This window comes from Anser cygnoides, chromosome 2 (assembly GCF_040182565.1).
Source record: "Anser cygnoides isolate HZ-2024a breed goose chromosome 2, Taihu_goose_T2T_genome, whole genome shotgun sequence".
Taxonomy (NCBI): domain Eukaryota; kingdom Metazoa; phylum Chordata; class Aves; order Anseriformes; family Anatidae; genus Anser; species Anser cygnoides.
The window spans coordinates 127,427,367-127,451,633 of NC_089874.1; the positions used below are offsets into that span (position 1 = coordinate 127,427,367).

A 24,267-nucleotide genomic window follows, 5' to 3' on the forward strand; every position below is an offset into this window, starting at 1 on the left:
GAAGATGATTCTGCTTCTGGCTGTAACCTACAAACCATGGGACTGGTAAGAATAAAACAGCTTTGTTTTTTTTAATCATATTACTTTGCTTTTTTCAAGTGTGAGCCATAATTGTTAAATTCTGTGGCTTATGCAGAATTTGGAGGAAAGAATTACAGGCAAGTAACAAGACGACAAGCTTATTTACTTCTCTTCCTTGCTAATACAATGATTAACAGCTTCTTTAAATTTGATGTACAAGTTGTTTATCTTTGTATACAGAGATAGTTTGCTACTCTAACTTTTTATTTAATATTCATCAGTACTCGCTTTGTATTCATGTGATCTTAGATTGCTGCTGGGGGCGTGAATTAGTAGCAAAAGCCAAGCCAGTAGCAGTTGCTGTGAATTTGGATGACTCAAGTGATTCACACAGCAGTAAATAATTAGACCCGGTGTCTCAGATTAGATGTTTATTTTCTGATGTAGTGAGAAGAGCACAATAAAGTGCTATCAGTTTGGAATTTTTCACTAACCCAACTACAGAAGAGCAGAGTTCAGTGGTGTCTCGTGAGATTGTGGGACTGGACAAGATAAAAGACTGTGCAAGAGCCAAGCCATTAGCCTCAAGGATAATACTGTAACCATATACAGAAGTGAAACATTATTTAAATAAAACAAAACCCAAACCTTAATGCATTTTTAAGCTGTAAATTATTACCTGAAATTCTCCTTCAGAGCAATGATTTACCGTAACAATTTTCTCTTGTTCCATTTCCTCTGATAGTTTCCATTACTTTGATTTTGGTGTGATTTTCAACATAAATTTTCCTAGTAGAATTTCTGTAACAAATGGTTGCAACTATGCAATGAGCTGCAGGCCGTGCTCTTAAGTGCTTGTTATTACTATGAAGATATCAGCTATTTTAATGCCAGAGATTGTACGTGGTGGGATTAGTGAAACATAAGGAATCTTTCTGCGTTTTATCAGAAGTTTGTACAAACCTTAGAAGCTGTCTTTAGGTTTGCACCTAGCGTCGACTTCTCTGAAACACAAGCAGAGTGACTAGGATGCATTTATTGGTAGGCACGTGGGTTACACAAATCACCACAACAGCGGCCATGTGTAGACGATTTCAGCAACTGATGTTGCTACAGAAAGTCAAAAAACTAATGCTTACAGAGAACTTAACTATATTTTTAAAATGTATTGTTTTATAGCTATAAGGTAAAGCCTTTATAGCCTACAGAGCACTGCATAGCTGCTATTTATTTTGCAGAACTTCAGCAAATGTTAAATTTCTATTATTTATCATTAGGCCTCCAAATGATACGGTGACGTCTGATTTGGCATGTTTTCTGTTTCCCTTTTGTAGTTCAGAAATGACTCTGACGAGTTCTTGAAAAATTCCCTGTTGGAATCCGACAGCGCTTTTATTGGTGAGTTTATAGCTCTCTCTAACCGTAGGATGATGCATGTACAAACACGCCATTTAATATAATGATGTTTCTCTACAATGGTTATTGCTACTTTAAAAGTTGCAGTGGGTACAGCAATTGTGATTTTTAGTGTTAGAAAATTACAACTCCACATAAAAATGTAGATCTTTATGGGGTTGTACTGCAATAAATTTGTGTAGATCACGCCTAAAATTAATGGTGCTGCTAAGTAGCCTCGCACTACTTCACATCTTTTCATGAGAAAGCATCTTCCTTTATAGTGCTCTGATTGGGATGTTAGCCTTGTTGAGGAACTTTATCTGTTCTGATTTTGTGGGATGTTTTTTGTGGGGTTTTCTGGGTTTTGTTTTTTAAGTAAAAATCAGAAATGAAACAAAAAACCAGTCAGCTCAGGTCTCTAAGTGCTATTTTTCCATTAATAGGTATTACAGTGCCTTGAAATTCTCTTCTGTCTTCTATGGGAAATAATCTTACAAGGTTTTTTATTCTTTGCTGTCGGGGAGATGCAGTGGGTTCCTGCAAAAGCTTTTTAATGAAACTAGATAAGTTTCTATATACTGATGATTACAATCTCTGGATTTCCTTAAGAGCAGGATTTTTCATTTGAAATGTATTTCATGCAGGTGCTGGAGTGCACAATAGAACCTGGCATTAGGAAGGGCCCAGGCTTTCAGACTTTTTCAGTGCATTCGGTACTCTCTTTAGCCTGCATTAGACTCTTCAGACTGGGAAATACTAATTGTTATCTACTGCCCGAACGATGAAAAGGTGTTTAGTGTCCCTTGATACGAGGGTCTGGAATCTGGCGAAATATCCTGTGTCTAATAGTAGCCAGAAGAGGTGCCTGGGGAAGAATATGAAGAGGTCAGGCATGTAGCAGCATTGCAAAGTACTTCAGCTTCCAGTGACTCGTAGCTCAGGGGCTTCCTGAGTCAAATGTGTTTGTAGTTGGTAAGTCACGGTAAGCTGGGTCTTCAGCAGGTTGTCTGCCGTGAATTGGGATCAGCATTTCCGAATCCCTGTGGCTGTTTAACCTCAGCACTATGGTGTGGATGAACTTCCACATCTTTCACTGTGTCTCGCGTGAAGTATCTCCTTTCATCCGCTTTGAAGCTGCCACCTGTGCAACGTGGTGCTCCTTGTTCCTTTATTAGCCGCTTTCACAAAGGTTCATGGATTTTTATAGTCCTCATTCTTATCCCCTTCTCCTCCCTCTCCAGTCGATTTCTGCAACTTAGTGAGGTGACGGAGTTAATGTAGGATACTAGTCACACCTTTTTTTTTTTTTTCCCATAAATCTTTTATTGGTGTTAAAAACCATGTTCTGTGGACACTGACAGAAACTTTTTACTCTGTGCTATTTGGGTTTTATGAATAGCTGCTGGAAATTTGAATATGAATCTGGTGACTTCCATCCCTGAAATGAAGATAAAAAACTGTCATTATCTGTGGGCTACCTGCTCTGTGGATTGCGGTGCTAACGTTGTCTGGGGGCCCTTTGTGAAGCAATTTTACATGTGGTGGATTTTAATAATGCTTTTCATTTCCTAGGAAAAGCAATAACACTTTTTTTTTTTTTTTAACATGAGATTAAAATTTAACTCAATTTGGTAATAGATAACAGCATTGCAAATGAATTTGTCTTTCCTACAGTCAGAAATCTCAATCAGGAATAAAGAGGTTTATCATTTTTTTTTTGCATTTTTTTTGTCGCTTGAAACCCTACAATTCGTTAGTGTTAATGCAGTGATTTGAAAGCATGGCTGCACAGCAGAAGGAAAGATGCTTAAAGGACCTAGTAGCATCTTACACTGACAAAGCACTAGGGGGAAAAAAATAAATACTTCTGTAGCTCGTAGTTTGTTTCCGTTGCGATAAATTCACATACCAACTGTGGTACTCTAATAGCACTGTCATGTTATCGTGTAACTCAGATTCTGATAAATGCATTGTTAGCCACATACCCTTCAAAATTATGCTTTGTGCTCTACCTCCGGTGAAACTGGGGGGAGGTAGAAGAGGAGAAGGGACTAAAATCTTTATTTCTAGGAGAAAAAAAAGGTAATATGAACTTTTTTTTTAAATTACCTGTTTTTGTGTCTATGAACTTCCTTGTTATTAGTAGAGATCAAATCTGTTTTTCAAAACATAAGTATTGCGGTTTTTAACCATAAAACGTTAATTTCTAAATTTAAGTTGAAGGTTGTTGAAACTCGTGAATAATGAAATATATTTCATAAAAATTTTATTTTGAAATTGCTAGCCAATGAAAACAAACATTATTTCCATGGTTTTTAATGTCACAACGTCCATTAAAAAATAATAAAACGAATACTGCAGAACTGTTCTTTAGTGTGTGTGCATCTGTATGTACATACATATTCAGCTTTTTTTTGTTAACTTACTGTGTCATACTAGACTAAGAGCCTTCCCAAAACATCGTTTCATTGTCACGCAGAGTAATTGGTGGCAGTGGGTTCTGTATTGTCATTGTCATGCAGGATCCTTCCTTCTTTGGGGAGGCTGTGTTTACTGCGGTACGAGAGGGACTGAGCTAGAACATGGATCCTGCTGACTGCGCCCAGCCAGCAGCAGAGCCACAAACCAGCACTCAAGCAGCAGCTACTGGTGCAGGAGAAAAAAATACCGTTTTGAGCAGTTTGCATTTGAATTAGTTTCCAGAATTAGTAAAGGGAGGGGAAATCAACAAGATAGTGTGAAAGAGGCACATCACCTTTGGCTTCGTTTATATCATAAATATGGATTTAACCCCCACACACCACCGCTGTAATGTGAGATGTGATCAAAAATTTAGGATTTTTTTTTTTGTATGAACAGATTCTAACACTCTATTACATGAAAAAGCCAGGATATGACTAAGTTGTGATTAAGGAACTGATTACATTATCATAAATTCCATGCAACTTACTTACATACATAATTTAGTACACTTGTAAAGCAAATGTATTACTGAAACACTTTGCTGGTTTCATTCCACCCAAACATTCTTGCCATCTGATTATATCTTTCTCTGCTGTCAATTCGCGTCGTGTTCCCTCTTGTACTCACTTGAGCACTCATTGTTTCCATGAAAGGTCTAGGTATAAACAAGATATGGTGAAGTGAGGCGCTGGATTTTTGAAATGCCTGGTCTCTACGGAAGCTATTCCTTGCCTTTGCTTGAAGTTCATCCCTTGCTGCTGTTGTGATACCTTGGTCTTTTTTGTGCCTCTGGGTAGCACTGGTGCCATGCAAGAAGTCCTTGTTAAATATGTTCCTCTGATACCTGTGGTTAGGCCAAGCACAATATACTGACCTGTTTCAAAGCATAAACGGGTTTGAACACCGTGTAGAATTTTGATCTCTTTGAAAATGATTTCACCTGTCTTTTTGCAGGTGCTAATGGAGAAACATTTCCAGCCTTAGGAGAAGTTAATTTATCATCACAGCCTCCACCTTCTGCGAGGGAGAGGAGACGACTAAAGAAGAAAGCACTGGAGCGCACTGTAAGTATGATGACCAGATGGACTTAAATATGAAGGTAGAGCACAAATCTAACCTTGTCAGACAGCTCCTGTGGTTCCTTAGTGGCTGGATGATATGGGTACAGAGGGTGTACATGTATAGCTAGCTGCCCTTTAAAAAAGTGCATTATTGTGGTTTAACCTGGCAGGTAGCTGAGCACCACACAGCCATTGACTTCCCCCCCCGGGTGGGATGGAGGAGAGAATCGTAAAAGGTGAGAGTGTGAGAACTCGTGGGTTGCTGTAAGGACAGTTTAATAAGAAAAAAGGAAAAAGAAAAGAGTAAACAAAACAAGTGATGCCCAATGCGATTGCTTGCTGCTGGCCAAACGATGCTGGTCCCTGAGCAACGGGCAGCCCCCTGCCAACTGCCCCCAGCTGCCTCCAGCTTTATCATGCCCATACTCTGTCGGATGGTGTGGGACATCCCTTTGGTCACTGGGCCAGCTGTCCTGGCTCTGCCCCTCCTGGCTCCTGGGGCATCCCCAGCCTCCTCCCTGGCAGGGCAGCGTGAGAAGAAGAATCCTCGACTCAGTGCAAACACTGCTTGGCAACAACTAAAGCATCGGTGTGTTATCAACGCTGTTTTCCTCCTAAATTTAAAACACAGCACCATGCCAGCTAATAATATGGAGAAAATTAACCCTATCCCAGCCAAAAGCAGCTTTACTGAAGGATTTGTGCATGTTTGTGTTTTCTGCAGGAAGATGTTCCACGAGACCAGACCCCACTGCTGCAGCCTGACACCTTTTCTTTGCACTCCAACTTCAGCCTTGATGTTGATCAGATGAAAGGCAAAAATGAGGAACGATTGCGCAGACTGACTGAACTCCAGCAGAAGTCTGCTCACTTAGGTATGCTCTGTGCATTAAAGCCGATGTGGTAAATACTAATATTAAGTAATTACATTAGTTAGAGGATCAAATATTAACGTACTGCCTGTAGTTAACAGAGAGCAACTGGCTCAAAAAGGAATTATTTATAGAGTGCTTTAACTGTTGCAAGAGGTTGCCCAGAAAATTTCAACAGAGTATTTTAGAGTAAAGTTAGAAGAGTAACTCCTTTCTGATCAGCCTGGAGAGGACTGTGGTACAGGCAGGACTTGTACCTGTCCTGCATATACCGCACCTCATGTGGCAGTGTGTCCCTGCTACCAGGAGGATTTCCATATCCACCTGCAGAGCTGAAATGCTACTGGAAAGAAATCAGACTTCTGACTGATGTTGACCCAGCTGATGCATTTTGTGCTAATGAATTCTTGCATATGAGACTGAAATCTCTTTTTTTTTTTTTTTTCCTCAGTAGGGCAGTTGCTATGCTGTCTAGGTAATTACAGTATCGGTATCCTTTTTCTAAACTTAATGAGAGTGTAGATGCTGGCAGTTTTTTCTGATTCTGTTGCTATGGATACTCTTGCAACCAGTTCATTTTTTTGTTTATTATAACCATTTTGCTGTGATTTTTCAGTCCTTAAAAAAAAAACAAACAACCCAAACCACCATTCATATTCATTGCTTTTGTATTCTAAACGAATGTATTACCCAAATGCCTCACTAATTTTAGTCCATCCAAACATTTTTGCCCTGTGAACTTCTTTTGCTTCTCTGCCTTCATTCTCTATTACCTCTTCTTCATAGTTGTTCTTACTTCCAGCTGCTGGAAAATTTAAGTAATTACTTTATCTTAGGTTCCCACTGCAGACTAACTTAACCCTTTGTCGTCTTGTCCGCTTCTGGTCAAGCATCATTCCCCAAAACCTGGGACAAGTTTAAAGGTGCTGTGGTTATGGCATAACTGTGCTGGGAAACACCAACAACTGGAACAGTCTCCCTGGCATCATCCATTTTCACAGATGGGCGGTCTGTGTCGTACAGCGGTGTCCCCTCTAGAACTGGCCACCAGTGTGTGCTGCCTTGCTGTGTGAGGCCATAGCGACTCCGCGCCCTACAGCAACGCCTATTTCAGTCCTTAGCGCATGGAGGTGGAAGCCTCTTTCCCTTGAGTTTTCAGCAGTATGCTGGCAGGGTTGCTAGGTCTTCATTTCAGGCTTAATAGCGGCTTCTTGGCAGTATCTGCAGTGTGTGTTACATCAGCTCACAGCATCACTCTAAAGTGGTAATGAACCCAAGTTCAAAGGGCAAGGGTCTTGTCTTTTCCTTTTTTTTTTTTTTTTCTGTAGATGGCAGATAGCTTACCACGTATGCCTTTTAGAATGGCATTGCCTTAAGATTATTAGCTGTGCTGGAATGCGATGTGTAGATTTATTTGCATTTATGCTGTTTACCAGTGTTAAAGTATTTTTTCTTGGGCTTAAAGAGGCTGTCTCTACAAGAGTGGCCGTAAGGCTGTAATGTAATGGCTTTATATTTATATATGCGCTGGCAGATTTGGCTCCTCTCTGCAATAGGAGGCTTTACGAAAGCAAGAAGTCGTCTACCAGGTGCACTCAGGTTCCCTGTACCGGCCCTGTGTCACTCTGACAGGGGTAGGAGTGGTTGGCATTAGACCTGGAAGGCCTGCAGGATGCACTGACTGTGCTGGGCCCAGGTCCCCAGAAGATCAGAAATGCGTGTTAAGTAGAAACAAACGTAACTTGAAGGCATTATTCCTCATGCCTTTATTCCGGATGACTAAGCACGTTCAGTGTGACAGTAATGTTGTGACTAGCTGTGTGAAGCTTGTTCTCCTTCAACGTACCCTCGTTGCTTTCCTCCCTCAGGTGACAACGTTTCCTTAGGAGAAGCGGAGGACCTGTTGAAGCGCACGCCCTCCAAAGACGGCCAGCGGCCCGGTTCTGATGACTCCATTGCGACAGAGCCCTGGCTGCGACCTGGCACGTCGGAAACGCTCAGGAGGTTCATGGCTGAGCAGCCGAGCCCAGCAAAGCTTTCCCCCGAGAACACGTTACTGCTCAGCTGGCAAGGCCTCTCAACGGCGCATGGCTGAACACAACCCGTGTCGGAACCAGCTGTGCCTTTCCACGGAGAACGGCCTGACCCGGCCCGTCACTACTGCACTTTTACGGTCTCTCGTAGGGGTAGTTCTGTTTTACGTAAATAGTGTGGAGCTCTGTGCGTAATTTAAATGGTAGCAATAATGAAGAAACAGAAGCTGCAGCGTAATGGAGACTCTCAGAGCAGGGATGTTTTACACATCGTATCACAGTGGAATTGGAGTTATAGTCCAGTGGTTTTTGCACTTTTTATTCAAGTTAGTTTCAGCCTCAGAGATGATTTACCAGAAAAAACAGTGTGTGTGTGAATTTGATATTAAATCAAAGTTATTTTTTAGCTTTGTTTATAGCTGAACTCAAAAACTGTTTGGAAAGAGGAACCCAACAGCAGGGGTATAGTTTAAGCTTTTACCAAAAGAGTAAATAACTTGGGAGGAGGGCACTTGCTTTTCATAGTGGTGAGTTCTAGCCCTGCTCAAAAGGTCAGCAACAGTTTTATGGAGGAAAAAAAGTCTAGTAACATTGTATCTTATGTTTCTAACTCGTTCTGTGCTGGAAATGCAGATAGTGTTGCATATATTTAATTTATGTTTCTGATTTAAGAGTTAATAAATTATTTTGTTACTAAAAAACGTGAAAGACAACTTTAATTTTCATTTATCACTTGCTTCAGCTTACTGTTACTAACGAACAGACTGGAAGGGTAAGGCCATCTTCAAAGCAGCAGGAAAACCACATGGAAACATTGCCAAATAAAAGCACTGATATAAGCAAGGCAGCTGGGTTCTAAGAACTCCATAAACTGAGAATAAAGGTAAGGATGTGCCTGCTCTCATGGTTAGAAATTCCTGGCCAGAGGCTGAAGTTCTGACCAGCTGAAGAAAGAAAAAACACTTTGTAAAAATGAAATTTTTATTAAAAATGCCTTCTTCAAGCCTCTGTCCACGTGCTGAAAGGCCACGGCCGTCCTGTGATGAAGGCAGCTAAGAGATGCTTGCTTAAGGTCATGGTGCCAAGCGTCTTTGGGCGTTTAGCATGTTCCTTCCCAGCAAGAAGTGCCTCGTCAGTCTTACTGTCACTCATCAGCCAAAATGCTCGTCATGTCCATCAGTTGGGTATGACAGCAGTAGCTAGAAACACACTCGTCTTAGCCTAATGGGAGACCTAGTCCAGAGCATATACTATGTACCTCCGGGCTGCTTGATTCTGAATTTCCCAGAAAGGTAAGAATCCCAAAATAATTTTAAGCAAAAAGCAAACTTTTTACAATAATCAGAGCCCCTCATGCTGAAGCCCACCTTATGTGTCTCATAGGTCAAATATGTCACATGCCAGCCTTCCCCTGAGTTCTGATGCCTGCTAACGCTTCGGGTGCACTGCCAGTTGGGGTGAACCAGTCACTGTGTTACCTCTTGGTCCTTCAGAAAGGCTCCTCCCCAGCTTTCCTTCACCTTTTTCTGTGTGTCAGAAGTTCAGTTACTCTTGCTTGTCATGATTTGAGAAAGAAAAAGGTAGGAAAGTCTCATCTGCAAAATAAATGCTGCTACAACCCCCCCCTCCTTCCCTCCTGTTCAACATGAATAAAACAAGTATTCCTGACACCCAACCCCCTTTGCTGATAATGACTGTGGCTGTGAGCTTGTAGAGAGCTGCAGGTTGAACCTGAGAGCCAGAGCAGTCCATACAGTTTTGGCGCTTCAAGAACTAGAGAGGTAGGCAAAAGAGTAATAATACAGGAGTTCTGTTTTCAGTGAAGAGAAGACTAGACAGCTATTAGGAATCTTCCACTCAAGCAATAAAATAAGGTAGGGCATGAAAAGGCCATAAAGTAAAAAAAAAAAAAAAAAATCATTACTAAAAGAGGGAGTGCACAACAGAACAATAATGGGTTAAACCAAAAAAAACTCACCAAACAAAAGTGCAGAAAACCTACACCAAACTCCAGTAGCTACTGTACTCAGTGGCACTGCATGCTGAATCTTGAACACACATTTAAACAGGAACTAGGCAGATAACATGGCTACGATACACAAAGGGCTGGTAACAGCGCCCTGGCTAACAGTAACAAGAACACCTTGATAATGGTACCGAGACCACAGCTTGGTACAGGCGTGAGGGAGAGGAGGACATAATTAGGGATGGGACACTCTATACTTGCTCTAAGAATTATCAGTGGTCACCGGCAAGCAGGTGAGCAAGACCTCAGGTCTGGCCCAGTAGGTGGTGTAAAACAACCATTACACAGCAAATTGGAAAATAATTAAAAAAAACCCCTGCCCACTAGGACAGACTGTTCAATTAAAATGAATTAAACTCACCTCAGTTCTCCAGGATCAAGAAATTCAATTTGCTTTTGCTCCACCCCGATTAACATTATGAGAAAAGAACTACTCACAGGTCATGCCTTTTAATTCCCTTCACTGGCTCCTCCAGAGCTATTCCATTGCGCTGCTGACACCTGCTTTCAGAGCCTGCTGCAACACACTACATTTCACTCCTCTCTCAGTCCAGCAGGGAGAGACATTCATCCCACTTTGAGGTCAGGCTCCCTCACCTACCTTCTCAGTCTTCATGGAAGAACTCGCTGAAGAACAACCCGATTCCACTTTTACTTACAAAACAAAACACCCCCATGGCTGGCGTTTGCTCCTTGGAAGCATGAAAAGCACAGGAAGCTATAAAACAAGTGCTGTGGGTTAGACTGGTTTTGATTGCACTGATGAAAGAGTTCAAAAACTTTATTGACCTATAACCTGATTAGAATATGCCAGATGAGAACCAAATATTGTACAGAAAGTTGTACAGAATTTTTTTTTTACATAGAAAACTTTACATATCTGTACCATATACATTTTGTCCATCTGAAAAAAATTTCTACATCCATTGTAATACAGAATGCTTGACAATCTTGTCTTTTAACCATCAGAGCACAATTCACAGTATGAATACATTGCCAATAAATTTAACCATCCCCAAACCATGCCAGATTTGTTACTTGAATATATTCAACATTAAATTCTGTACATAAGAGTGAAATCTACATCAAACAAAAAACATGTGACAGCAGACACAACCTAGACTTGTTTGCAGTGATTCAAGTTCCAGTCCTTGAAGGATCATCATTTCAATGGCTCATTATATTGAAAAGCCCTAAAACAAGTATATTACAGGTAGTTATGTCAGTCGTGATATTTCTACCTCTGTTCTTGACAAAAGTCAGCAACACTAACTGCTGGGCTACAATGAAACAAAAACAAAAACAAAGAAAATCACAACCCCAAAAAAAGAAACCCAAACTTCTAGTGCATTTGGTAAACAATAAAGTGTTATGGGTTTTCAGCAAATCAATAATACAGAAATAAAACAATTCAGGAAGAACTGTATAGTGTTAACGAGTTTATATTACAGACCTGCATCTCTGTACATTTTTCACAGAAGGATGATTACCAATGTCTCAGACAGCCTGAGTGTGCAAAAATCTTAGAATAAGAATATCAGACATAGTTGCTAAATATCTTTTACCATGAACAATAATCTCCATTTTCTTTTCACTATAAACATTTTATCCTTCAAAATACAGCTCTCCTGAGTTGTACTTCTTGCAGAAGCTCAAACCTTTACATATATAGTTCTTTGGGTACATTTTCCTTTCACACCCTCCATAAACATCTGTTGCTATACTGCTGTCCAGGACAGTAAAGGATATTGCAGCCCGTGCTGACGAGAGGACTGTGCTAAAAACCGGCTCTACGCTCAGCATGAGCCAGGTAAGAGAAACCGATCGAGATAATCCATCAGGAAATAAAGGGACTGGAGTGTTGCAAGCCTTAATTTCAGTTGTAAGCATCTGTACCATTAATCCCTGGATACACACTGCCAGACAAAGAAACCATTGTTATGGATACCCAGACAGAACGGCTCAGCTACCTGGTCCTTTTATTTAGCTGAGGAGTACAAACTTCTGAACAGAGCAATACCCAGTCACTCTCTGCTACTGCTTGCTTATTGCAGACTCTTGTTCTGGGGGTTGGGATATCTGAAAAACCACACCAATCCGCAGAAAAAACCTTCGCAGAACAGCTCGAAGTTCAGGAATAAGATCAAACTGCATAATTTCACACAACAGGGGATAATAGAACGATGCATGAGCCTTGAACTGAGGAGAGAACAGACAGAAGAAGTTATTCTGATGCATCAATACACCTCAGAAGGCCTGTTCAAAGTGAAGAATTTTAAACACCTTCGCAAGTCGAGGTGAGAAAGCCACAATGACAAGCAGAAACATGGTTATAACTGAAGCTGGCAGTGCTAGAATAAAGCCAAGACGGCTGTGAAGAATTTTGACAGATGTGCACTAGCTACACACAGATCCCTATGAATCCTTGTTCTGCAAAGGAAGAATTTTTTCCTTGTCAGTTAGGTTTTTTTGCTGTAGTTGCCCCCCTCACTTAATATTTCAGAAAAGTTCTGTTAGAAATTGAGGGAGATCTAAATACAGATTTATTTAATCCATAATTGCTCTGGAGAAGGTCAAGGGGTCAACATGTAACACTGGAAGCAAAACCAGGAGTTATTTCCAAGTACTTTGAACAAAGTATCAGCCACTAATCCTTCTCCCCAGCATAAGGGGTAAAAGCAACTTGGGACACACATTTAAAGGATTTTAGCATCTTTAAAATTTTCTCAGACACGTTTTATTTTACCACTCACTGCATCCCAGTTCTGCACTGCAATCGTTGGTAACCATCAAGTGCTGTTGCAATGCAGATGTAGATTCCCACAACAAACACTGCCGATAGAGCAGCAGGAACTGTGCAAGTATGTGACTGTGTGTGATGAACCGGTCTCGAGCTCCTTATCACCTGAACGCCCACGTTACTTACCCTTTCATCACTTATCTTCAGGACTTTAGTCAAAAATAAGAGTAGCAGATTAGTCCAGGCTTCCCGATGGCTTTCTGATGTAAGAGTGAGAAAGTAACTCAGAGCCTCACTGCAGACACTGGAGAGAAAAGACAAAAACTACTAAGTAACATTTTATTTCCAGTTCTACTCCAGAGGGAGCTTTGGCTTTGTAACTACACCAGGGTAAAGCACTGGTGTGCAACAGCATCATTTTACGAAAAGTACTGTAAGCCTGACTATTAATAAAACGCAGTGATTTTGCTCAACTGAAAACCAAAGTCTTAGGACCTCACTGTTTGCAGATATACTTAATGAGGAGTATTTAAATGCATGTGACAAAATGATATGTAGACTTTAAAAATTAAGCTCATGCTGATGTAATTTGGTAGTTTTCAGTTTTGCTCCTTGGTTTATAAACCTTAAAATACTTCCATTGTGTTACCACCATGGTTTCAAGCCCTCTGTTATTCCAACAATTGCGTGAAGGACTTTGTAAACTAAAAATATTCAGGTGAGCCTTAGTATTCTAACTCATGAAAAACCAACAAGCCAAAAGCTTCTGTGTGCCCATAGGCTCCTGAAGGCCAGTGCTCATTTCTACAGATGAGAACAAACAGCATCAGTTCCCTGAAATTTCTGAGGTTACTGAAAGGAAAAAAAGCAGGCAGCAGCGTTTAGGTGATATTTCTTTTTAGGTGCTATTTTTTTTCCTTTTTAAAGAACAGCAATCTTTTACAACAATCCCTCACGTACCCACACGATACAAAAAAAGACTGTGATCAAACCTTTTTTCTCTCATGCAAAAGGTGTAAGATGCAAAAAGAACAAAAAGCAGAGACAACATTAGTAGCTGCAGGCGCCCCTCCACACAACGTAGAAGCTCTTAATATTAGCTGTGACCATCACCATATAGTGTTCGCTCTAGCAAGTTTACTGCAAACAAGGGTTAAAAAAAACAACAAAAACACATTCTTTTATACACCAGAGATAATATAAACAATTTCAGCTACGTGGCCCTTACTTTAGTAGTCTTTGCTGGACTTCTTCCCATGCACTGGTACGGCTTTCATCCATGTACATACGAAACAGGATGCGCAGCCCACAGGCAAGACTACTCGTCTCCTGTTTCAGAAGATTAGGCTTTGATTTGCCTTTGAAACCTACAGAAATTCAAGAGAATCCATTTAGATTTCTTATTTTCATCTTACCTTTTTCCTCACAGTTTCCTACCTCTCCTGAGTGTCTGCATATAGTTAGAAGAACCACCTTAATGTTTTATATATTATTATTACATATTTATATATTTTATATATTTCTATATTAATATAGCTAACTTTGGTGCAAGAAACAGATTAAACCACAGTGCTACAGAGATTCCATTTTAGATCTGTTTTGGAAAATGCCACATATTTCAAGTGTATACTTATAACTACAACAACCCTCCTGAAACGGTTTTAGGGTTTTGTACCTGCAGCTTGCAAACACAGGACTCACAACTACAGTGAGCGATCAGCTCAGCAGCTGTATACACTGAAAAGTAATGCAGTGAAACCTTAAAATATAGGAAATTAAAAAGGTATTTGCACCTGTACAGATGAGATCTCTCCTTAAGGATTTCTAAGGTCATAAATTCACAGCCTCATATTGAATATTACATTTCAGCATCAAAGCAATTTCTGACCTATTTTTGGGTTGAATTCAAAGCACCGTGAAATGTTCTTGCAAAAATATTTCTCCAAAGAGACTGACTCACCTGCTTTCCAGAGAGCGGTTCTTTGTTCATTGTTTGAATTAAACGCTTTAGCAAATCTGTGAGATTCCAGCAGACAATCGAGAAGTTTGAAAAGCTGCTGTGATGTTAGGAAACGATACATCCCTTGATCTTGTGTATCCACATGGACATCGAAGTCTACTGCATCTCTCTATTAAGAACAAAAGAGAGATTTAAAGTCACAATTAAAAAATGTCTTCATCAAGCTCTTTGATAAATTCATCCCACCCTGTTTTCATCTGTAGCTGTATTTAAACTTAAAACTGTATTAAGTTGTATCCACAGCCCAGTTACTGAAATCTCTGTGAACAGTAAATGTTTAAATCTGCACAGTGTGCTGCAGCAGCACAGCAAATCCAATATAACACAAGTTGTAAAAGATCTCAACAGTTTGCTGAAAGTTCTCTAGCACTTCTAAAAACTGTAAATTCGAAGATGTTACAAGAGTTTATGAAACCTTAATCACTAGAGAAAAATCTAGTAAGAACAGAGACACCAGTAAGTTCTACTTACTTGTGCTGCTGCTAGATTCTCTGCATCCTCTTTTTTGCTAGTTGCTGGGAAGAACACAATGTTGTCGATAGTCTGAATGAGTTCCAGTTGTACAACACACTTGATCAAAAGAGCAGCAAATAACTTCTGTTCTGGAAATTCTTAAAAAAAAAAAAAAGATTAATTTCTTATCTTAAAACACTTCAGTACTTTTTCTTTTAAGGCTATTCTTAAATTTACCCCTAAAATTCTTCAAAAAAAAAAAAATGAAAATCGTTTCTTATCTTAAAACACTTCAGTACTTTCTCTTTTATTAAAGCTATTCTTAAATTTACCCCTAAAATAGCTCAACGTCAAGCATGTTCAAAAACCAAAGTCTAGAATCCACACATCTAAATTACTTTTCTGAAAACAGGGCTGATCACCATGTTATCAACTGGCAGGTTTAAAAAAATTATTTCCAAACTTTAAAGTCACCTGCCATATACTGGACAAGTATTCAGCATTACTCAAAAATCATCAGAATCAGTGACCTTATTGTTAAGTTAGCATCTGCAATGGCAAGAACACGTTGTGAGACTGTTCACAGGCAGAGGAAATTTATGATAGCACTGGCATCACAAATGTTTGCATGTACTTGTGGCAGTAGTGCTACCACTAGACAAGAGCACCAATACATAATTCTGCATAAGGATCTTAAAGGTTTGATATACTATCATCAAATCAGTCTAAATACATTTCCTTTCAGCTATGGATTCTGTTGCATCCTACAGAAAGTACTTTGCTGTTAAGAAAAAAAACACAACTCATTGATAAAGAATTATAAGGAGAGCATTATTTTTAATATTTTGTTTTGGGTAAAAAGCCAAAAGTTAGCAGTTTAACTCTACATTTTTAAAGCACAGGTCATAAATGTTGATCCATGAGAGTCCAAAGGAATTCTATCATTCTACATGGAGACAAAAATGTAATCGGTATAATTTTCTCCACATATTGTTTCCTAAGTTACAGTTGGGGCTACAACTAAAGATATAGACTTTGGTAAATACAACTCAACAGATACAAAATACCAAACCACTAAGAAACACGCACTTGCCGCTGGCCTGGCTTTACTCATTTCTTCCCCTACTGTGGACACTGCACTGGGCTGATGTGGACGTCCATCAGAAGATCTTGGCTGAATAGAATCGTGAATATCTACAGACTTCTGTGAGATAGTATCCTGAAACAAAACATCCAAAAATTAACTTACAGAGAGAAAACAAATTAACTCTTGTGAGCTAATCATGAGTAATGTTGTGCTCTTCACAGCTTAAGGTATTCACTATTTCAATACCGCAGTAACATATTCATTCACTTCAGTGATACTCCATTAACATTCAAGAAAAACGTATGAAAAAATGACATACTAAGAAAGAACTGGAGATTCAATAAGCAACAAATACTTAATTACACAGTAACATCAATAGTAGTATTTTGTATGTACTACTTAGTATTTTTGTAAGCCTGCAAAAATTCTCTCTTACCAAAATAAAGCATCCAAAATATATCTCCATTAACACTATTATACAAGTTCTGTTACTTTTGAAGTAAAGATGTAAAGTGTCTTTTTACACTGACGACAAAAGATGCTTTGAAAACAATAACACTAAACTATTTCAAAGAGAAAAGATCTTTCAATTTATTCAAGATTAAGAAATTTAATGTTTGTCATGTTTGCACGTTATTATATTTGATATAAATGGATCAGAAACTTAGCCAACATTTAGATCAAATGTTTTATACATCAAACCACTACAAATGAGCAAATGAAGATATAGCAAGTCACACTGTACAATGCGTATTAGTCATCACAAACATTTACATCCCTGCTGCAATTAAATTTTATTAAAACTTCAAAAACGTAAATGGAGAGAGTCAGTCTCTCCTAGTAGAATTGTCTCAGGACCCTATCCCCAAACAATTTCTTACCAAATGTTTTATTAATCTAAACAGAACTTTAGGCAACTATCTGTGAGAATATCCAAAAGCTACACTATTTCTCATCATTAGTAGGTGATGCAGATACAGGGCAATCACTTGCAGGCAAATCTAAACTTTCTATCAGTTTATTCAATGAATGCTAAGAAATCTGATGGTTCTATGTATTTTCTGTTTTAAACACTGATGTTTGAGTTCTTAATATCAGAGAAAATTCCGGGGAAAAAAGTCAGTCTAATTCTGGCAGCATTTTCTCATCGTGATAATATATCAAAGAGAATGTTTAACAAAACAAATCAGAAAACAGCCCCTAAACCAGAGAACAACCCAAACCTAATGGTACTGCAGTATTACCTGTGATGAAGACCTGCCAGACACAGGACATGACCTAAAACATATGCAGGTAATGACCTACAGCCAACTCTTAGAAGTCTACTTTGGCCGCTGCAAATCAACACAGCCGTCTCCTTCTCAATTCCTCGCCAATTTTAATCATTAAGCAGAGCTTTACCTGGAAAAACATTTCCAACTAAATCAAAACTAAAACGTGGGTTTAAACCAAGTATGCTTTCCACTTACTCTACATCACAACACATTGGTACTGAACTGTTGCAAGCTTTTAAAGTATTTATTAAGCAGCTTACCAGTTTTTCTTTTGCATCAGAAGGAGATACAGGGCCAAAATCCCCACTGACTGGTTTCCAAGTCAGAAGCCTTGAAAACACAAAAACAGTAATAAATAAGAACTAGCAAGTGTAAAATAATAATCAGCACTGATACTCTAACAGGCTACTTAACATGGTGGTTTGTTTGTTTTTAAAGAAAGCAAGCCAAAGTTAAGAGGTAGATACTTCTATAAATTAAAAAAAATATAAATTATTTTTTAGTAGTAAAATATGTATTTTTTATTCTCTCATAGGTACTGAAAAATTTAAGTATTGTGGTTTTGGAAGTCAACATTTCTGCCAGTTGCCTCTGATAGACAGCTGAATTTTGTGGAGGTGGATTAATTTTTCATCAAAATATTAGAGATTTGGCTCTAGGCAGAATACCATCAACTCTAGTGTCATTAGCATGCCTTGTTCTCTCATACGGCCATAAGCTTACTCTGGAATAAAGAATAAAACTACCCCAGGCAAAATCAGCATGTTGTGGAGACATACTGCCATTCTTAATTTGGGATATAATCCTGCACTGTGTTTCTATTTCCACTTAAAAGTAAACATTTCCATTTAAAATTCAACAAGTCCACTTAAAGTTCATTTGAAGGGACCAGGACACTGACAGTATTTCTGATATTTCCTGCTCTTTTCCTATAGCCCACTGCTGTCTTGAGGCTCATTGCCTTAAGCACTAAAAATTCCTACATTAATTGTGATTTATTGAGGCTGTCTGTGTCTGCCAAGAATTGAACAAAATCGGATTAAATAACCTACGTGGTCACATCCTTGCTTGTTACAATATATTTATTGCTAAAAAGTAAAGTTATTTGTCATTGTTAAGATCTCACACTATTTAGCAGGCGTTTATGAAATAAGGCCTCGATCTGTGTGAAGCAATGCCCGATGGACATTTGTGCCTGCATTTCATGAGATCTTTCCCACTATGTAAAAGATCCTAACTTAACCCATCACTGATCTCCACAGAACTAAAATAAGACAAACGTGAGAGAATTAAAAGATAAAAATAATCTAGAGGCATGTAGTAAGTCCACAAATAGAGTAGAGCAAATGTAGAGCAAAAAACTGAGCTGATTCTTGAAAGCTACCAGGACACAACTTGCAGATTATTCTGGATCAGCGGTTAAGACTTTATAGCCCCAAATAAATTACACTTGATTTAAACTTCCATCTGCCCAAGGCATGTATTGGAATATTGAGTCAGATCATCACAATTTCTGCAGGGAACCACTTTCCTAGAGCAAGAGGGCATTTACCCTGGCCTTCTTAGTGCCAGCAAACCAAGACTTTCTCTCATGAAGCTTCAAAATATTTCATTAAAAAAAGAAGTTATAAACAGAACTAAAGTAAAACAAGAAACTGTTAAAATCAGCCGTTGAAGTTTGGGCTGGATGAGCAGACAGTGAGGCGCACTGAAACCTGGCTGAACAGCAAGGCCCACCAGGTGGCCATCAGCAGCACAAAGCCTGCTTGCAGGCCAGACACCAGCAGCGTACCCCAGGGGGATGGACCAGGTCCGCTCCTGTTCAACACCCTCATTAGTGCTCTGGATGAGGGGGCAGAGCGTGCCCTCAGCAAGGCTGCAGGTGACACAAACCATGGGGGAGCGGTGGATATATGCCAGGGGGACGTGCTGCCATCCAGAGGAACCCCACCAGGCGGGAGAAATGGGCCGACAAGAGCCTCATGAAGCGACACAAGGAGAAGTGCAAAGTCCTGCACACAGGGAGGAATGGCCCCAGCCACCCGGCTGGAAAGAGAAGGCCCTGGGGTCCTGGTGGCACCAAGCTGAACACAAGCTGGTGGCGGGTCCGTGCCACACAGGTACCCTGGGCTGCGTCAGGCAAAGTCCTGTCAGCAGGTCGGGGGAGGTGGTTCTTCCCCTCTGCTCAGCACTGGGGAGGCCACACCTGGCGTACTGTGTCCGGGTCTGGGCTCCCCAGTACAGGAGAGACGTGGAGCTACTGGAGAGAGGCCAGCAAAGGGCCTCAAAGATGATGAAGGGACTGGGGCACCTCTCCTGGGAGGAGAGGCTGGCACCTGGGACTGCTCGGCCTGGAGAAGGGCAGACTCAGGGGGGATCTCCTCAATGTATACATATACCTGAGGGAGGGTCTGATGAGGATGGAGCCAGGCTCTGTTCAGTGGTGGCCCCTGATAGGACAAGACGTGACAGACACAAAGAGGAACACAGGAGGTTCCTTCTGAACACCAGGAAGCACTTCTTTACTATGTGGGTTACTAAGCAGTGGCACAGGTTGCCCAGAAAGCTTGTGGAGTCTCCTCCCTGGAGATCTTCAAAGCTGCCTGGACATGGTCCTGGGCAGCCTGCTCTGGGTGGCTGGCCCACCTTGATCAGTGGCTTGGACCAGATGACCTCCAGAGGTCCCTTCCAACCTCAACTATTCTGTGATTCTCTGATAGCATCTTCAGCTATTAAAACCTCAGTGATTTTGTGGAAGCTTGGCAGGAGTACTACTGGGCTTTTCTCTTAAGTAATCCTTGCTGAATGTGGTAGCTGAGTAAATACTTCAACACATTTTCAAACAAGGAAATAGTATTATCACAGTATCATCTTTCTCTTTGCAAAAACATAACTTGCCAAAAACCAGCAGAATCTAGTACTGCAACTAAGAACTCCTACAGCCAATTCAACAACTCTTAAATCAGAGAAGTATGTTACACAAATATGTGGAAGATATTTTATACGAATGCTAGCAGAATAAATGCAATCATACCTGATGAGACTAATGAAAAACTGTCCCAGAAGATACTTAATACTCCAAGGATTCATAGCATCTTATTATTGCAAGACTATTATCACTAAAGCACTCACTCATAAAGCCATCATATATACCTCTGTGCAACTTATCTCTGCCTTTATTTTGACGTAACTATTGTGTCACTTCCAGACACAATAGGTAAGAGGAGTATCTGCCTTTTTCCCTAAGTACTGGGACAACCTCTGCAACAAGCTGGGTGCTAAAACTTTGTTATTAAAACGAAAAATTAAGGAAGGGAGGGCAGGAAAAGCTCCACTGCAAAAAAGATGGCTTATACAGGGACTAAGAAATACAAATTTGAAATGCAAGCCGAACCAGGATTAACAGGAAAAGAACCAAATCCCATAAAAAGAAAGAGAAAAGAGAAGGAGCTGTACAGAGGGAAGAAAAAGTATCCTCCTAGGGCTCAGGAAAGAAAAGGAAGAAAATAGTACAAAAGTCTCCATTAAGAATATGAATAAAATACCTGCTTATTGTTATCGTATTTTTTCTTGCCCATATGAAAGCTTCAGCTTTAATAAAACATGGTAAAGGCACAAGATTGTTTTGAGTAGTTTTCTGTCACCCAATAAGTGTTTGGAAAAGAGCAAGCATACCTTCACCATGGGAAATGAGACTGGTTACATATGCTCAGGGGAATACTATGCAGATAAAATCCAAGTATGATTTACTTTACCCTGCAAAAGTTAAATCTCCCAGAAATATAAGGAGAAATAATATAATAAAGTTCCTAAAGAAGGCCTAGAAAGATTTAAAAAGATATGGAAAATAAAGAACAGAAACCTATCAAAGGAGTCAGATACCCTCCTAGGAAAAATAACTCGCCTGAAAAGCAGAAATGCCATAAATATCAAAGGGAATAATGCACATTTTCCAAAGCGCATCACATAGCTAAAGGGAACAAGAACATTTTAAATGTGTCTAAAGATTAAGATATCCCAAATGCTGCTCTAAAAGGGTTCCTAGTATTCAACTATAAGAATACTCAGTAGTGTAAGTTTTGATCTTATGTGGGGTGAAAAAAAAAGCTGGTGTTCTGCTAGAAAACATTCTGCTTTTCAAGTACAGGTTATAGTAAGCTAGGGGTAATTTAATCAAACTTCTACATCCAGAGATTTGGTTTCCAATTTTACCTTTGGCAGTTATCAAAATGCACATACACACACACACAAAAAGCCCTAACATAAGGGAGCTAGCAATTTGGTATTACTTTCTGGATGCAATTAATTCACACCTACTCATGTAGGAAAGCAGGTGAGGTAACACAGGGATTAAATTATGTTTTAAATATGAATGAAGCTCTCTTACAGTGCTATCTGATACATAACATCAAAATTAAGGAATGCCTGGCACGGAGAAGATTCCCTTTTGATTCCAGTTTCTTCAGGCCTGAACTAGGTGATACCTGGAAGTAAATACTATGAACTAGCTCACAGGCAAAGAACAAGTACTAATGTAGTGGTTTAACATTAAGACGATCAGATGTGAAAATAAGTAGTGTTTCATCTCAGCGGTGACTGTGAAAAAAAACTAGACATGTAATTACAAATCGCAAATTCTGCCTATAACTGGCATTCTTCTATTAAAAAGACAATGACCAAAAAAGCAGGTAGTACTTCTCAAAACAGCTACCATTATAAAATTGAATAAAGCTAGGTACCACAGGTCCCATAAGGTATTTTGAGTTTTTAACAGTTTATCATTTACAACAGGAAAAAATGTATCTAGCAGCTAGCAGTGTATCTAGCACATATTTTACGATTATGTTCTGAGAAAGACTGCTTCTATTCATAACAGCTTTTTGTGCACCTCACCTATTAGATATCAGTTTGAAATCAGTAACAGTCATCTAGCTAAACTATTTTACAAAGTGTAAGTATTAACAGTCCTCTTACGCATGAGGGATTGTAGTTTTGAAAATATCCAGCATGCAAGTGCAAGTTTTATCCCAGATTTCTAGGGTAAACTTTTCACCATTTAGGATGACAACATTCTCCAAACAGTTTGTACCAGACCGTGCTAGTTGTTCATTGTCTGGAAAAGAAAAATAGTTCACTTGTTTATTTGCATTCAACGTAATAAAATGTCAGCATTGTTTAACATAATTTGGTACAGTCCTACCTTGCTGCACACACCAGTACAGCTGTGAGAATATATCATCCAAAAGAACATCACTAAGCACTTCTAAATACTGCGTGAATACATCACATATTGCATAAAGTGCATGGTTGCAAGTAGTCGTCATCCATTCAGCTTTCTAGAAAGGAAGGGAAAAATAAGTAGTAACTTTTTTGAGGTGCAACCTTCAGGATACACCTCCCTGCAGGTATACAGATACGCATATTTATACAATTTTAATTGCTTTATAGTGATATGTCATTCCTTTCTACCTCAATCCCCCCAAAACTTAAGAGTTCTCTTATTTAACTTTGCTAACTAGCTGGTTTTAAAAAAAAAATGTGGAAACAGACAAACAACTATTCTTAGCGACCAGGCTGCAAGACTGACAAATACTTACCCTTGTATAAGACATTGAGATTGAAATCAAATTTAGTATCTACCCTAGCTCAATAGTTCAACACCAAGCTAAGCTTTTTGTGTATATTCTATATATTTTTCAGAGAATAAAAATTTAGAAAGTGAGACTTGTGCTTCTATAAGTAGTCAGATACAGTCTTCCAAACAGTTGACAATTGTGATCAAATTTCTAATACTAATAATTTACACATAGTTCAGCTATTTCTGTTTCACTTTCTTGTCAGGACAGTACCTGTTTGCAGGGTCAAAAGGTGCACTGAATGTAAGACTATGTTTTTTTTTCTAGTCATCAAGAAATTTTGGTCTAGCAGAATTCACTTCTAATTGTGACTTCACTCCTGACTATAAGCCTCATCCATTGAGCTTGTTGCCATAAACTGATGGGTGTATCAGATTCAAGACATCAGAAGTACATGTTGCACTTCTTACAGACCCTACGTGTGTTGCATTTTATGCTATTCTTCTTGTCCTGTGAACTACTACTCCTTTGACACATGGCTTAAAAAATGAGATGACAATACATCTGACAGAATGCTAATGAAAGGCAACTAGAATCACAGGTCAGCCATTCAAGTTTTGAGGGCTGCCCTTCATTAGCTGATAAGCTATTTAACCAACAGGCTTTCTACCATAACTATGCATCTCATGTAAATTCTCTCCTCCAATTTTTTTCTCACCTCAGTCTGCTGTTCTGGCAGTTTCATGTTGTCAAATATCCTAAAGACAATACGAAATAAATCTTGCCACCAGTGCTTTTCGTAAGTATGGCCGTATGTCTTCATTATCTCAAACATTACTGTTAAGCCCCTAAAATGAACAGAGAACAACATATATTAAGAGTTATAAAAAGACACGCGCTAGACCAAATATGTCAAAAGCTGCAACAGCAAAAGCAAACTCAAGATATTGTGGAAAATGTTACATTCTGATCTGGTAAATGTGTGCTTCCGTCACACTAGCACACTAAAACTAACTATAAAACCAGTTTGTTTAAAACGTACTTTAACAGGCAACAACAAGAAGATACTTTTGAGAACTGTGGTCATTTCAAAGAGGAATACAACATCTTTACAAAGGACCACAAAACCAAAGGAACAGTTATTTCTAGGTAAGCAATACATATTCAGCATCAGAACTAAGACAGAACATAAATTACAAGCAAATAACCCTACAAACATATTCAAGGAAAATAAGCAGGTTTT

At 39.3% G+C, this 24,267-nt stretch overlaps 2 protein-coding genes across 15 annotated transcripts in view; one reads left to right on the plus strand and one right to left on the minus strand.

The window, feature by feature from the left end:
* Positions 1-10,837, plus strand: part of CSPP1 (centrosome and spindle pole associated protein 1) — a 62,734-nt gene extending 51,897 nt beyond the window's left edge. For 12 of the 13 annotated variants that reach the window (XM_066993060.1, XM_066993052.1, XM_066993061.1 and 9 more), the window contains 5 exons: positions 2-45; positions 1,356-1,419; positions 4,837-4,946; positions 5,668-5,818; positions 7,684-10,837. In XM_066993060.1, the coding sequence (XP_066849161.1) occupies positions 2-45; positions 1,356-1,419; positions 4,837-4,946; positions 5,668-5,818; positions 7,684-7,910 (596 nt within the window). In that variant the 3' untranslated portion in view covers positions 7,911-10,837. The remainder of the gene's footprint in view (position 1; positions 46-1,355; positions 1,420-4,836; positions 4,947-5,667; positions 5,819-7,683) is intronic. The other variant, XM_066993055.1, reaches the window with a different exon arrangement.
* Positions 10,640-24,267, minus strand: part of ARFGEF1 (ADP ribosylation factor guanine nucleotide exchange factor 1) — a 92,252-nt gene continuing 78,624 nt past the window's right edge. For both annotated transcript variants that reach the window (XM_048061827.2, XM_048061826.2), the window contains exons 30-39: positions 23,743-23,872; positions 22,649-22,784; positions 22,423-22,561; positions 17,709-17,778; positions 16,177-16,306; positions 15,106-15,245; positions 14,575-14,743; positions 13,843-13,981; positions 12,801-12,918; positions 10,640-12,073 (exon numbers count right to left, since the gene is read on the minus strand). In XM_048061827.2, coding sequence (XP_047917784.1) covers positions 11,909-12,073; positions 12,801-12,918; positions 13,843-13,981; positions 14,575-14,743; positions 15,106-15,245; positions 16,177-16,306; positions 17,709-17,778; positions 22,423-22,561; positions 22,649-22,784; positions 23,743-23,872 — 1,336 coding nt within the window. In that variant the 3' untranslated portion in view covers positions 10,640-11,908. The remainder of the gene's footprint in view (positions 12,074-12,800; positions 12,919-13,842; positions 13,982-14,574; positions 14,744-15,105; positions 15,246-16,176; positions 16,307-17,708; positions 17,779-22,422; positions 22,562-22,648; positions 22,785-23,742; positions 23,873-24,267) is intronic.